Raw genomic sequence first — 16491 nt, forward strand, 5'->3', positions numbered from 1 at the left:
AATGTCAGATACAAACAATAAACCTCGATGAATGGAAAGGAAATCGTGTTGTCTTGCACCTCGCGAGAATGCGTGACTGATGGAGGGGATTAGGTGAGACAGGGATGGTGAAGAAGGAAATAAGGAAGAGCTGAGAGAAATATCAAAGTTACAGGCTAAGAGGTATACAAACAAGAGGGCTCGATGAATGGAAAGGAATCCCGGCGTATATAAGAAGGGAATGCATGGGTATCTATAGAAAGGGAAGGGGTGGAAGGGAGCGGACGGGGAAGAAAGAAATAAAGAATAGTCGATAGAAATGTCAAAGATACAGGTAGACAGAGGTAGGTACAAACTAGAGACCTCGATGATGATGAATTGAAAGTAAAATCCCGTTCTGTGTTACACCTCAAGGGAAGGGAAGGGGGCGGGATGGAGTGGAGGAAGAGAAGGGGCAGGAAGTGGTGGAAGAAGGGGGAAGAATAAAATGAGTGCATGAGACAAAAGGGGTATAAACAAGAAACCTCGATGTTGATGAATGGAAAGTAAAAATCCCGTTCTGTGTTACACCTCAAGGGAAGGGAAGAGGATGCAATGGAGTGGAGGAAGAGGGAAGAAAGGGAGGAACAAGGAAGATTGCATGAGACGGAATGAAGTACAAACAAGAGACCTCGATAAAGATGAATGGAAAGTAAAATCCCGTTCTATGTTATACCTCAAGGGAACGGAAAAAGGCGGAATGGAGTGGAGGAAGAGGGAAGAAAGGGAGGAACAAGGAAGATTGCATGAGACGGAATGAAGTACAAACAAGAGACCTCGATAAAGATGAATGGAAAGTAAAATCCCGTTTTATGTTACACCTCAAGGGAAGGGAAGAGGATGCAATGGGAGACGGAATGAAGTACAAACAAGAGACCTCGATAAAGATGAATGGAAAGTAAAATCCCGTTTTATGTTACACCTCAAGGGAAGGGAAGAAGGTAGAATGCCTCCTTTGAAATGTCGAAGTCGATAACGGCATTGATTTATCTTCCTCGTATGTCCAGGAAACTCTTTTAATTATATGTTTTTATTGGAATGGAGTTGAGGAAGAAGGAAGAAAGGATGAGTACACGAGAAACGAACCGCTTTTATTTCCCTTCTTTTTTTCCACGGTGGTTTGTGTGATAACGGGCGGTGACGATGACTGGTTCCGCCGGCGTTGTGGAAAGACCTGGAAAGGGGAAAGAGGAAAGGAGGTGAGATAGGCTGGTGAAGTGGTATGATTAGGGGGGAAGAGGGGGAGTGGGAGTAGGTTGCTTCGTCACTTTTGGCCCTTGACACCCCCTTCCCCCCTCTCTCTCTCTCTCTCTCTCTCTCTCTCTCTCTCCGCTAGTTCAAGGTCTCGCCGCATCACGTAGGATACATGCCGCTGTAATTTCCGCTGCTCGATATTACAATAAAAAAAGTTGTTGGTATTGTTTGCAAAAAGTCGCACCTGAATTGCGCAGTGTTGGAAACTTTCTCCTGGTGACGTGCATATTTAGCCTCTGTCTGTGTGTGTGTGTGTGTGTGTGTGTGTGTGACAGTAACGGTGTGTTATACGTACCAGCAATAAAAATCCATGCAAATATACCCGGTCGAAGCTGTAGGGGGAAAAAAAAGGAGGCTAGGGGTTGAAAATTAGCCGGTGTGTGTGTGTGTGTGTGTGTGTGTGTGTGTGTGTCAGTAGCGGTGTGTTAGTACGTAACAGCAATAAAAATCCATGCAAATATACCCGGTCGAAGCTGTAGGGGGAAAAAAAAGGAGGCTAGGGGTTGAAAATTAGCCGGTGTGTGTGTGTGTGTGTGTGTGTGTCAGTAACGGTGTGTTAGTACGTACCAGCAATAAAAATCCATGCAAATATACCCGGTCGAAGCTGTAGGGGAAGAAAAAAAAGGTGGTGAGGGGTTGAAAATTAGCCGGTGTATGTCAACTGGAATGGACGAATGGCAGGGTAGGACGAGGAGGGCAAGGTCGGAGGAAGGGACTGAAAATTTTGACAGCGGATGTGGCGTTTCGTGTTCCGTGTCACCGATGTTCATAATGGGTCACGTCTTTTTTTTTTTTCGTGTGTGTGTGTGTGTGTGTGTGTGTGTGTGTGTGAATTAATGTAAAGAATAGAATGAAGCTAATAGGCCTGCTGCATCAAGAAAATGAATGCTAATTATAAACTAAGGTATGATTACTTTTGAAAGACTTTAATAATTATTCTCTCTCTCTCTCTCTCTCTCTCTCTCTCTCTCTCTCTCTCTCTCTCTCTCTCTCTCTCTCATTTATATACCTCTGTGAAGGACATGTTACTCTTGTCTTTGTACCCTAAACAATGTTGCCGCACTGTCACCCGGGTCTTGCTCCTCCCCTCTTTGCCCTGCCCCACCAAGCTCCCCCCCCCCCCCCTCCCAGACCGTTGCATCCCCTCCCCATTATTTCCCCACCAACCCACCACTCTTCTGACTCTTCCTCCCCTTCCCTGATCTTACTCCACCACCCCTGGACCTTTGCATCCCCTCCCAGACATTCCCCCACAAATCCACTACCCCTCTGCGCCCTCCTCCCCTTCCCTGGACCCTTGCATCCCCTCCCAAACATTCCCCCACAAATCCACCATCCCTTTGACCCCTCCTCGCCTTCCCTGATCTTACCCCGCCACCCCTGTACCCTTCTTTCCCCTCCGTGATCTTACCCCACCCAAAGTATATATATTATTAACGTCACCCCAATTGAGCCACGCCCCTTCTCAGATCTTACCTCACTAACCCCACCACGCCCCTCCCACCCTGACTCCTCCAGCCTCCTCCCCATGAGCCATACCTACTCCCGTACCCTTCCATGTCACCAGAGACTCCCCCAGGCCCCTTCCTTCCTCTCTCCTCCTCCCTCTCTCTAGCCTTGACATCCCACGCCCAGACTGTCCCTCTCCTTGCTTGGGGTACACTTCTTGTCCTACCTCACGTGCCCTCCGATTTTACCTGTCAGTCCATGCTCTTTCCCTCCCCTTTCAAATTAGCCACACCACAAGCATACCCTCATTCAGTTGCCGCATCTCATGGCTCTCACCTTCACCACACCCTCTTTTCATTGTCACCTCTACTCTGTTACACCACACCCTCACATCCCTCCTCCCCATGCCCCTCCATACCCCTCCACTGTCATGCCTACCTTCTCTCACCTTCTCCCTCCCTCCTTCCCTCACTTCATCAGTCCCTCCACGATCCCACACTTTCACTCTCTTCCTCTGCCACGTTTGCTGTTATTCATACATACATACAGACATACAGACAGACAGACAGACATGCAGAAATAAATACATACACAGTCCCACTTTCACTACCACCAAAATCCTACTCACTAGTACATTAACCCCACTCCATCACCACTGCCTCTATTACCACCACCACCACCACCACTCCCACTCCACCAGCACGACTTCCACCACTAACACCATCACAGCCTCCACCACTACCCCTCTACTCCACTCCCCACTAACCCACTCCATCAGCACTACCTGTAAATGTTTGGGTATTTTTTTGTAATTTTATCACAATATGTATTTTTTATAAAGTGCTTCAAGGCATATTTTTTAGCTCTAAACTGACAGTTCCTTGTGTATTGTTCATCTCTATAATATGATGAAAATATATTTTCCAGTATTGTACATTATCTAAGTTAGCCTCAATATACTTCAGAAAATGTATATTCTACTGTCAGATACAGTTCTTTAAGAATAAAAGAAAAAAGATAGAATTTATGGGAGTAACAAAAAATATATAAATATATATGCTGTTGTTTTCAGCTGACAAACTCCTACATGCCAGTGTCCTCATTTCTAAAATGATTTTATGGCCTAACACTAAACAAATTCACACCTAATTACCCTTGTCTTTTTAGATTATCTACCTGAAGAAGACTCCTGAGGAAGCTTACAAGCCCTTGATTGGTGGGAACAGTCCACCATTTTGCCCCTTCCGAGATGCAGCTTATGGCATGTCAACATACCATCTCACATTACTGGACTGTCTTCAGGCCATTGACAAAGCTTACAAGCTTGGCTTCTTCAATTTTGAAGACTTTGATGTAGACGAGTACGAATATTATGAGGTGAGGATTGTATTGATCTTGGAATATTGTTGTCAGCCTCTATGTGACTGTGGATAGGAATTGATCACTCATGTTTGATAGCAAATGTCAAGAGTAAGAGGAATGTAATAGTGGACATGGTAAAAAGGGTGAAAAAATGCTAGCTCAAAATTTTTCTCTCATACAGAAAGTACAGAATGGTGACTTCAACTGGATTATGCCAGGTAAGTTCTTAGCTTTCTGTGGACCCCACTCAGAAAGTAGAGTGAAGAATGGCTACACACTCCACTCACCGGAGACGTACTTCAGTTACTTCCGCAAGCACAACGTGACAAGTGTTGTTCGACTCAACAAGAAGATCTACGATGCTGCTCGTTTCAAGAATGCCGGCTTTGAGCATTATGACATGTACTTCATAGATGGCTCTTGCCCCTCAGATGAAATCATGAGAGAATTCTTGAAAGTTTGTGAAAACACAGAGGGAGCCATTTCTGTACACTGTAAAGGTATGTAATATGGTGACTCATTATGAATGTTTTTAGGAAATGTTTATGACTGGTCTTGGAAAAAGTAACAAATATATAAAAAAAAAATTTAATTCATATTTTATTTTATGAATACTATTATTTTGTTGTCTCTTACTTTGGCTACCATGTTAATTTTCATTACCATTTACCTTTTTTTGTTGTAGAAAGTTTTTGTTGTTTTATCTTTAGACAAGGAAATTGGTAGCCAACTGAATGCAGGACTTGTTAGTGATAAGCTGTTGATAGAAAAGGCAAATAAACACTAAGGACAGCTTACTGGCAAGACTCACCAGTAATAACATTATTGTAAATAATTCCAGTCGTCACTGCATGTCATTTTAAGAATCAAACATAGTATAGAGTTTACAATTGTATATTTTCACTTTGTATAATAGCTGGCCTGGGTCGTACTGGCTCCCTCATTGGGTGCTACATGATGAAACATTTTCGCTTCACTGCGGCGGAGGTCATTGCCTGGCTGCGCATCTGTCGGCCAGGTTCTATCATAGGGGGCCAGCAGCAGTGGCTTACCTCGTAAGTTTTCTTTTCTCATTTCTTTTCTACTGTGAGTATATTACTATATTATAACCTTACGTCTATCTTTTTGCATGTGGGTTTTTATAATTTACCCATTATGTTTGCTGTCTGTTTATCTTTCATCCATCTGTTTTATATGAAGTTTGAATCCTGGTCTAGTTGACAGTCAATCAGTTTAACTGTCCTGGATGGGACATTAGCAAAAAAAAAATAGAGCATTAACTCACCCCTATGGGACTTAACTTTGGCTGTTTGGATGATGCAGTAAATTTGCATCTCAAAGTAGCTGTATATAAGACCCAAATTTTCACCTGCTGCATGTCTCCTAATTTTACTTAATTGTGTTTTGACACTCATATACTGACCAACTGAGAATGGCCATTGTGATACTGAACTACACTGAGGAAGTGATGCATGATACAGTATTTTGTACAGATGAGTCATGTGTCATAATGAGAATCTTTTATATTTTATATTCATATATTATGAACTACAAAGGCTTTTCAGCATTTTATTATTTCCAATTTACTAAGGCATGTCATTTATTATTGGTGCAATTTTTCAGTGACTTAGAGTTCATATTGAAACTAGAAATTAACCTCTGTTCTTTCATTTTAATGCAATGCTTGTCTTTACAGAGGGGTTCCCACTACAGCACCAGATGAGTTTGGATAATCTATTTCATGTCACATTTTTCTTGCAATACAGAAAACAGTCATCACTATGGCTGGAGGGAGACATTTTCCGAGGACGGAACAAGAACCAAAACCTGAATAAGAAGTTTCAGTATGGGATTTACAGCATTGCTTACCGTGACCATGTGGCAAATCTTCGTAACAACCGGAACAAAAACAACTGCAATAACCAGAATCAAAAGAAACAGGTAAGCTAATTTACTGAAAATTATTTGTTTACCCACATTATTTGCACCTATCAAATGGTGCTCAGATTTGAAAACTTACTCACCGCTCAACACGGGAAAACAAGTGTACATAAATGAAAATTCTTTACCTTTATTGAAACCACTGTAGCTCATTGCTTTCTCATTTTATTACATGGTATCTTTTTGAGTTATTGGTAGTAATATGATTAAGATGAGTGAGAGCATGGAAGGGAAGCTAACCAGAACCACTATAACTTAAAGCATAGGACTAAAGTATAACCTTTTCATTTCAGGTTGTATCCACGTCATCTGATGAAGAAATTGAGCGTGAGGAGAATGTTCAGAGGGTGCTGAGTGGAGTAGACACTCTGAAGCTGGATGATCACATTGCCCACACAGACAATCATGAAAAGTATATTGAGGTGAGTTTTTTTTTCACTTCATTATCCTCTGTAACAGGGTCTGTATTGACACATCTCTGAACACACACACACACACACATATATATATATATATATATATATATATATATATATATATATATATATATATATATATATATATATATATATATATATATATATATATATATATATATATATATATATATATATGTATGTATGTATGTATGTATGTATATATATACTTGAATGGTGAAAAGGTTGCTGTTCACATCTTCAGTAATTGAAATTAATATTTTGGGGTGCATGGTTGAGTTAGTCTTCATTGGGAGTTTAAGCTACATCTTATAATGTTTTCTCTTACAGGATGTTGCTAATAGCAATGCTAACACCAAAGATTCCGAGACACGGATCATAAATGGCCTTACTCAGGGAGACAGATTAAACCAGCTGAAGGCCTCCCGGGCCCACTCCAGATCTGCCACCACTGGGCGTGTCCAGTAAGTTCCTTATTAAGACTTCCAGATGGGCACTTGGTGTAAATATATAAAAAGCAAACCCCATTTTTTCAGACCTGAAGCTTGTTCATAGATTTAATAAATATAAAGGATAGTAAACCTTTTAATATGGCACCTCCAAGATCAAGTACAAATCATTTTATTATTTTATTATTAGAAACCTAAGTTTAATTTGTGTCTGAACCTTAAAAAGTGAAAACATGTTCCTCTCAGCAAACATATAAACTTGAGAAAGAGTGGTCCTTCTTTGTGTGTGTTAAAATGAAATATACATTAAAATGTTGTAACAGAGCCAGTCATTATTTTGCTTATGAACACCAATAGTTCATCACTGCAGTGAGCATGTGTGTATGAGAGTGAATAGTAGAGAATAAAACACATTAGTGGTAATGATCTTTGTAGTATATGTAATGGAATTTAATGATATGTTGAAACTGGTAGTCGATAATTGTTTGTTTGAAATGGACCTGGTCTGTTCACGCATACTTCTTTATTTATACATGGTGTAGATTTAAAGCATACAGTTTTTCAAACTCCAATAACATTACTTTATTAAGGAAGTATTGAAGCTCATGTTAGAATAGCTGGTGGTGAGATTTTAAGGGAAACAAGACATTTTAAGATTGTTTGTGATCATAGCAGAGGATGGTTTGCTATGCTAGTTTGGTTGTACCGAGAGAAAGGGGAGGATGAACCCTGAAGAGAGTTAACATACGTAACGGAGGAGAAAGCAGACAAGGAGTGTCAGCTTGGAAAATATGGCTTCTGAAATGATTAGCCATGGTGGGGGGGATGCCAAAAAGCTCATGAATGATAGGCTGTAGTAGATTTCTTTATTTATACAGAATTTAGATGATGGATTTTAGCTTTTAGGAAAAGGGCAAGAATACTGACAGGAGAAGGAGAGAGTTATATATACAATGAGTCCTTGCCATTTGTGAAAAAAAAATCATGTCCCAAAGATCCTACAAATTTAAATAAATTATTAATAATTCCTTGCTTGTGAGGTCATTAGGACTTTATTGTTTGGATGAAATCACAAAATCACTAAGTACTTGATTCAATGGGGTTTCCTAGCAATTTCCTTTATCAAACTTTTATTTGTGTTGATACTAATCTTTCTTACTTGGTGCTAACACTTCCACCTGTCCATTAATAACAAGGGGACAGGAGGAGACAAAGGGCCGTACATATTACTAAACATTTCATCTCCAAAGTTCACCTATTTGACAAGGCTTTCCTAGGAGTTTGGGGCATTTACAGAAGTAGTTTTATGACCCTGGTGGTAGTCTGACCCTTCTTCTGTACCGTGAACCTAAAGAACCACTCATTAGAACCCGATTGATTCCCTCTTTGACCTTTAGAATTAGTTCATGTGAGAAGCCAAAGTGTCTTATAATACCAACCAAAGTGTCTATGTTTATCTCCACAATATATGTTTTTCTACACTTTTAATGGGGCAACGGAAGTAAATTTAATTGAAAGCATGTGTCAGGGTGAGAAAAGGAGTGCCAAATTGTAGGATGCTATTATCCCTAAGATTTAGTATTGCACAAATGACAGTAGCTTTGTCTCCTCATTCGTCTGCTATCCCTCATCAGTTGACAGAAGTAAAGAAAGAGGGATTCAGAGTCTAACATGGACAATGGCATGCAGCTAGACATGCCACCATTCCACTACCATGATGCTGCATACACCACCTCACCACTAATGCTGCTGCTCACCAACACACCACTCCCGGGCTATTACACACATTACCTCACTACCACATACACCACTAGCACCATGCTCACACACAAATCTCTTTTGGATCTGGACGTGGTTTAAATTTTGAGTGTGTTTAGATTTTTTCTGACTTATATGTAATTACTTTATTAATTTTTCTTCATGCAGTTAACCCGGTAGCAGCGGGGATCATGTTTCTTAATGGTCCCTCCAAGCGAGAGAAATGAGAAAAAAATCGCCCCTCACACAAACCATTTCATAATATATATCAAAGCATTTGTGATCAGATTATGTATTGTCTATTTTTGGGGGTTTATATCATGGCACAAATTTGGCCCGTTGCTGCTACACGGTAAAACCACAAATTTGTCCCGTCGCTGTTACCAGGTTAACTAAGAAATAATAAAAAAATCCCAAATTGTAGAACCACAAAAACCAGGGACCCATTGAACTTTTGTCTCATCAACATTTTGATTATCCTTTAGTTCTAAATTAGAGGCTATAATAAGACAAGGGAGCTCATAGTACACAATTGAGATTATTACTGCGAGTATGGTGTGCAGGCTAAGTTTCATTCGTTAGTTTCAGATCCAGAATCAGGTCTGGCAAGAATGTCAACTGTCTCCTTAAGTGTTTGATATTCACATTGGTGGAGTTATGGGAGGGATTAAAGACCAGAATGTGAGGAGAGGTATAAAGATGGTAGAGATTAAAAATAGTTGGAATATTTCACGATGCATCAGTTCTCTCAGCAGAATCAGAGGTGAGCCCATACAGGCTTATTAGTAGATATGTGTGAATTCAGAGGCATGAATGTCTGTGTAGGGATAAGCTAATGGTAGAGTAAAAGAAAGGAAATGCAAGAGCTGTAACAGAAATATATGGTGAAGTCCATAAAGTGAAGTTTAAATCTACGTATATTTGTAATTTGTTAATGTGGTAGATGGTAAGGTGAAATGAAGTACAGTGTAGCAGTAGAAGGAAAGGGAGTTGCTGAGAGGGTAAAAATTCTTGATTAATTATAAGATGGGAAAGTATGTAGCAAGAAGTATTTGCTAAGGAATCTTTCTAAGAACCCTTTTTTGATAAAATGATAGGTAAGAGGAAGTTCCCTTGTATTATGTAAACAAGTCAAGAGCCATGAAAGATGTCACACATTAGGCCTGGCAAGACCTCCAGAGGCATAAAGGTGATTCATCTAATTCATTACACGAGGCGGAGATGTTGATGCCTCACACCTGAGTCAGCTGCATTCAGTGGATAAATTAATATGCCACTGAAGGAAGCATCACATAAAAACAACAAATGCAGCCCACAAACTTGAATTTTCAGGCTATTAAGCTTGGCATATTCATCACTCCAGTCTTAAACGCATCATCCAATAGGTAAGGTCCATTAGCTACTCTGATCCACTATCAGTCATACTGTGAGACCTATATATTTCACATCATTTAGTAGAAAACCATCCACACAAAAGTGGAAATCTTCACTGATGTCTCCGTCCCTTACTTTGTTTGCGGAGTAGTATTTGCCCATGTTGAACTTGAAACTGTCCTCTGTCTAGATTCACTAACAACTTGGCTTCTAAAGTCTACTGTTGTTGAGTGAACTTTATTCTTCTCATACATGTACACAGCTTGGTTACTTCTAGCTGGAAAATTGTTCAGTATCATACCTTCTCATTTTCACATGTGAATTTTTCCAAAGCTGCCTTAAATGACTGTAGTGCCTCAAGCTTCTGTCTTAAATAGTGAACGGTTAGACCCAAAACTTTTTCAGGTGGACTTTCCGTTGTTACAGTCATCTCGGGCTTTCTTGCATGCTTCCTGTGAAGAGTTGGTCTGTGTGTGTTTGTGTGTATGTGTTCATACGGGTGGGTGGGCAGGCGTATGGGTGTGCAGGCGTGTATACATGTGATTCACTATGGTCTAATCACATGCTAGACTCTAGGATGTGATCAGAGCTAGAGTCATTATTGTCATCCAGTACACTACCTGAATGAGCTTGGAGCTCAGGTGATGGATCTATGGATACGATTGGAAGTTCATATCATAATCACATCTGGGAAGCAGAACACATCCCTCAACTGACACCTGGTATGACTATTCACTGCTGGCCAGACAGGGGACACAAATTAATGGAGACTGCCCATCCATCTCCACTCTGCCTGAGAATCAAACGCGGGACGTCTCAGCTGTGAGGCGAATGTGCCAACCACAGAGTTGTGTGTGTGTGTGTGTGTGTGTGTGTGTGTATTTGGATTTGGAATGGTTGGGATTTGCTCCTCACATTATGTAGTCTATATACTATCACAACAGCATTCATTATATACAGTACTCTTTTTCATCTTTTTGCATTTATTCATAGTAGTAGTTTAATCTAGGGGGCTCGGTTTTGTAGTGCTTATGTATCCAAGCACTTTCTTTGCATGTTCCACTAGTATCAGACATACATAGATTATAAATAGTGTTGACAGTAATAGCTGCAGCAGCAACAGTAGCAAATTTTGTAGCAGCAGCATTATTTTAGTATAGTAGTAGTAGTAGTAGTAGTAGTAAAAGCACTGACAAATCATTAATAGTAGTACATCAGATGTGTTTTTAAATGTGTAGTTTCTAGCGTCTGATGCTGCTGCTCCTTCATGCTCTTTTTCCCTCGTCAAAATAGATACAAAAATACCTGATCTAAGTGTGGACAGGGTCAAAAGCATAATAATAAATTGATGGAAATATTGATTAGCGTAACTATTTTCTAGTAAAGTGTACTGTGCTGTAGACACTGTCTTTACTGGTGGTTTACTGTTGAATGATTCACATGCATATTTAAGGAGTGGAACTTAAATAACCAAGTTAAGAACTACATGAGAAGACAAGCAGGATTTAGGTATGAAGAATAGATGACTTTTTGAAAACACTGCATGAAATTGAATATTACAAAAAGGACCATTCTTTCCCTGCCATGTTTTTCCATTGTGCTATTCTTTCCATAAGAGCAGCTTGCTCAAGTCATGTATACCATTGCTCGCCCTGTGAGTTGAGAATTCTTTGACAGCCTGCCTTGCCTCTGTGGAAAATGGGTTTATGATATCACTTGCAACAGATACCATGTTGCAGGGCAAACTATCTAGATTTTTTATAGTTGTCAATGTAGTTGATACAATTTTTTTTTTTTCAGTTAGTGAGTAATCATTTGATTCAGTGAACCTACTAAAGAGACCCTTCACTGTGCTGATGTTTATTAATTTACAGATATATTAATTAATTCATTAATTTATTTATTTATGTTTCTTAGTATACCATTGAGTGCCATGCTAGTATTAGGCTTCTTAATGGCTGCTTGGAGTGAGTCATCCTCAGCTGGTAGGAACTGAAGTTAGAGTTTCTCTTTCTCTTGCTGATACATACATGCAGCTACACTGTTTATGATGACAAAGAAGTCTTACATGAAAAGCATTAATTGTTTGAATGAGTAGCCAGCCACTGGAAATGTTCCACAATTTGTTTTAAGACAGTTGTGCTGATACTTATTTTTTATATATATTGATTTTACTAATATTGTGTTCATCATCTACTTTTTCTTTTCCTTTGTAAGCATGCAAACTTGAGCATGACCATTTTTTTGTTTATGTATGTCACTGGCCCTCCTCAGGCACTTTGATAGACACTCTTCTTGATGTATATATTTGTATACATTTTGAAAGTAGTTGTGTCTTGGTTTACATATTTCTTATTCTTAACTGTAGACTTCAGATTTCTCAATGTTATTTTGTAACAGTATTGAGTGAGTTTTGATTTCAATAATTTCATACTTCATGGCATGTAATGATTGTGTACTTAAATATGAAATTTGAGATATGCTTGTTGCTGGTATAAAAGCACTCAAAACAAGTAACTGATGAGCTAAGCAATGCCACCATATGATATGCAGTGATGAAAATATTAGAGGCAATTTAAAAAAAATCAAATTGAAGTTTTCAAGCAAGCAAATAACATTATATTTTCTCCAGTATTGACATTGATTAAAAGCCCAGGAATATAATGCAATATTACATAACATGGAAGGAAAGTATATGATTTTATTATGTTAATATATTTGTGATAATTAGTTTATTCGTTCTTAGGGATTGCCACACACAATAAATGCATATGTTTAATATTAGATGTAACAACATTGTTGTTGCAGCCTTGAAGATAAAGCCCACGTGCGTACAAAGTCCACGCCTTTGGGCAGTGGCAGTGGTGGTGGTGGTAGTGGGCGGGAGGCAGTGTTGTCACCACTGAAGGCTGGCAAAGTGTCCACCCTCACCTCAGCCCACCGGGACACATCACGTAGGCCCATAAGAACCACCACCACAGCCACAACTAAGAGGTGAGAGTGCTATAGAGGACTTTGAGTAGAGTTAAGGGGATCTAGGTTCACCATGCTCACACATAATTTCACTTCCATGTTTGTCATTCATAAAGAGTGGTCAGATTCACACAAGTATGTTAGTGAAAAAATATTATATATTTATGAACAGGAACTTTGCAGTAATTTGAAGCTGATTTTTTTGTCAGAACTGCTTTTGTAATTTCAGGTGTAATTACAGACATAAGTGAGATTCATATTCACTCTTATTGAAGGTAGCAAAGCAGTTTAATGTCACTACTTGTCAGGATTGTCATTTATTAATCTATACGGATTCCTGACATAAGTTGTTAACCAAACTGTATGAATTATATTGAATGTGACATATTTACAGACAGACTTTCTTGTCTTCTTTTGCGCAAGACATGCATGGCTGTTAGGATCAGTGTACCGGGGATCTGGCCATCGAGGGAGCAAGGCACGTGGGGTTCTTCATTCCCCAGGGTCCACACACAACTCAGTGTCTTCAGTGGGGGCCAGTCAAGGCCCTGACAGTCACTCTTTGTCTCAAAACCTGCCAAGAAAAAGTCACTTAACCTCTTCCTCAACAACAACTTCAAACCCTCTTACAAAAACGACAGTACATGGCTCTTTTTCATCATCAAAAGTGTCTCTAGCCTCTGCTTCTTCCTGCCTTTCTTCCTCTTATGCAGGTGACAATCAGTATCACAGACCCAGCAACACCACTTGTACAAGACTCTCAACAAATACTGTGGACAATGGCAATGTAGGGGAACATCCTCAGATAGAAAATAACAATTTTGAACAACACGAACAAGACAATGGCGGGTTAGGCCTCAGAGGAGATGACAGCTGTAGGAATCAAAGTTCTGGGGCTGCCAACCGCTCCCGACTCCCTTCTTCATCGTCATCATCTGCCATACACAGCAAACTTCCAGTCTATCGCGTAGTAAAGGGAATAACAAATAGTAATCAACTTTTTCACTACCGTTTCTCTCCTGTGTAAGTTAGATGTTTAGTGATTAGTGATTTCTTTTTTGCATGTTTCTGTACTCCTTATTTTTCAGGGTTGCTCGTCTCTTTTACTGCAAGTGCACTTTTTAAATAGTTTGTTCTTTGAGTGGACATCAGTATATTGATTTTCATTGCTTTTGTATGTATCTTATATTATTCATTCAATGAGTAATTTGCATGATTTTGATTATAGTTGTGCTTTGATGATGTGCATTGGCATGTAATTTCAGGTGATGTTTGTGGTACAGTAGGCTCATCAACAGCACATTTTCACTCGGCTCAAAGCTAGTTCACTGGTTTCAAGCTGTGCTTAAAGTTTTGGTACTTATAGCTTAATTTTGGATTTGCAGTATATAAGGCTGAGCAAGAAGTTGATTCCCCATTATCCAAGACTGAAAAGAAGAGAATGCATAATTTTTAAGCATTGCATTTCCATATATATATATATATATATATATATATATATATATATATATATATATATATATATATATAGATATATATATATATATATATATATATATATAAAATGTGTGTGTGTGTGTGTGTGTGTGTACCATAATTGCCGGTAGAAAAGACGCACCTCTGCACAAGACAAGGATATTTTAGGTGATTTTTTAATACCTGTTAATTAATTTTAATGTTGCAGCAATGCTTTCGTTGCTTTTCCACCATGGTTTTGAACTCGGTGGACATTTTATAGTAACAAATGTTAAGGAATGCACTAAGGTAGCCCTACTCTGCCTTTAACCAGATCAGCCAGAGAATCACTGACAAGATGTGAAACTGTTTTTGGCTACGATATTTTGTGCATCCATGACCTGCCACCAGGGTGTAGCACCATCACTATTGTTTTGTTTTGCCATGCTCACAATAATGCAAATGGCTGACGGGAGGCTGAAGTTAGTTACGGTAATACTCCTCTTAATACTTCTATGGGCTTTTTTTGTTCAGATATTAAGCAAATGTTTTTGGAGTTAACACAGTCGTTAAATACCATAAAGCAAGACATGCTGGGCATGTCTCATGAGGGTTATGTATGCTGGGGAGGGAGGTGGTGTGAGCAGCCTTCAGCTACAACTTCCAATGTGCCATAAGCCATTATTTACGGCACCTCTTCAATAAATTTGCCGTAAGCTTGTGGCACCAAATTGTGATGATTTGGCATGTTTTTCATTTTTTCATTATGAGTAATATTACCAGTAATAATTTGTGTGCCTTAAGCACCTTGGACCTTAGGCGCTCGGACTACATTGCATTAGACGCTGGGTAATTTTTTTATACTTTTTTGAAATCCTACCTGTCCTATCCTATTCATCCTATCCTGCGTCCTGTCTGCCGGCAGATATATATACACACACACACACACACACACACATATACATACATTAACACATAATATAATATGAAATGCAATGCACAATGGCAAGAAATTCTTTTATACTCATTCACAAGCAGTTTTCCATACGATGAAGCTAAGAAGATGAAGGAAGAATTCAGTTGGTTCTTTATCGTACTTGAACCTCCAGATTTTTTGCTATTTCCACTTTAAGAATGGAGAATATATCAGCAAGGATTAAGGAAATGGTAAATTTTTGGGAAACATCACACAAATTTTGCAGATGATAATTTTTCTGATAAATTACTGTTTTTCAATAATGTATCTACAGTCTCCTGATTTTTTCCTCCACCCCATATGAAAACCTGATGAATTTTTTCTCAATAAGTAAACAAAAAAAAGACATACATATTAACTTTATGTATCCTAGATGATAAGCCACATTTTTATTAGTTTGGGGTGATTATTTTGTGGAGAGCGTATGATTTTCAAAAAGGAAGGCAGAGAGTGGTAGTGAAATCACTGATCAGGTGGATTGATGAGATTGAGGAGTACATGTGGAAGAATTTAGAAGTGTGATGTGAAAAGGGAATATATGAATAGGGAGGATTGGAAACCTTTTTGCAATCCCCTCAAGAGGAGTTCCTTTGGGTAACATGGTTTGAGAGCTTTAGATGGGTAGATTGACAGGTTGTAAGATTTTCTTGTTACATGATAATATGACATTTCACGATGTTACTGTAATCGAAGGTGATAAATTTTAATGGTTATGTTCACAAAGTAGTCAGCAGAGACATGGTGACTATAAAATCAATATTGATGACTGGAATCATTATACACAGTGATTCATGCTTGATGGGAAGATTTTCTTTTCTATCTTGCATTGACATAATGATCTGTGGCATCATCATGAACCAAGTATTAGAATGAATGCCGTTCATATTAGTATTGAAGTAAGTGACAACAGAAACACAATGACAATTTCAGTTTATGACATTATTTTGTAGGTGTGTGTGTGTGCTGGATCTTAGAATATCATGCTGACGACAACCCTGATAACGAGTTGTCAAAGTCAAATTCTCTGGTTTGAGAAGTAATGTTG

The 16491-nt window shown here is 39.0% G+C and overlaps 1 protein-coding gene across 4 annotated transcripts in view; it reads left to right on the forward strand.

Moving 5' to 3' along the window:
* The window catches only part of LOC127009212 (dual specificity protein phosphatase CDC14A-like), a 56882-nt gene that overhangs the window by 31374 nt on the left and 9017 nt on the right, over positions 1–16491 (forward strand). The window contains exons 4-11 of one of the 4 annotated variants that reach the window (XM_050882070.1): positions 3889–4098; positions 4265–4583; positions 5000–5138; positions 5850–6024; positions 6318–6446; positions 6792–6925; positions 12851–13036; positions 13439–14038. In XM_050882070.1, the coding sequence (XP_050738027.1) occupies positions 3889–4098; positions 4265–4583; positions 5000–5138; positions 5850–6024; positions 6318–6446; positions 6792–6925; positions 12851–13036; positions 13439–14038 (1892 nt within the window). The remainder of the gene's footprint in view (positions 1–3888; positions 4099–4264; positions 4584–4999; positions 5139–5849; positions 6025–6317; positions 6447–6791; positions 6926–12850; positions 13037–13438; positions 14039–16491) is intronic. The other 3 variants (XM_050882068.1, XM_050882071.1, XM_050882072.1) reach the window with 3 other exon arrangements.

This window comes from Eriocheir sinensis, chromosome 40, assembly GCF_024679095.1.
Source record: "Eriocheir sinensis breed Jianghai 21 chromosome 40, ASM2467909v1, whole genome shotgun sequence".
In the NCBI taxonomy this organism is placed as follows: domain Eukaryota; kingdom Metazoa; phylum Arthropoda; class Malacostraca; order Decapoda; family Varunidae; genus Eriocheir; species Eriocheir sinensis.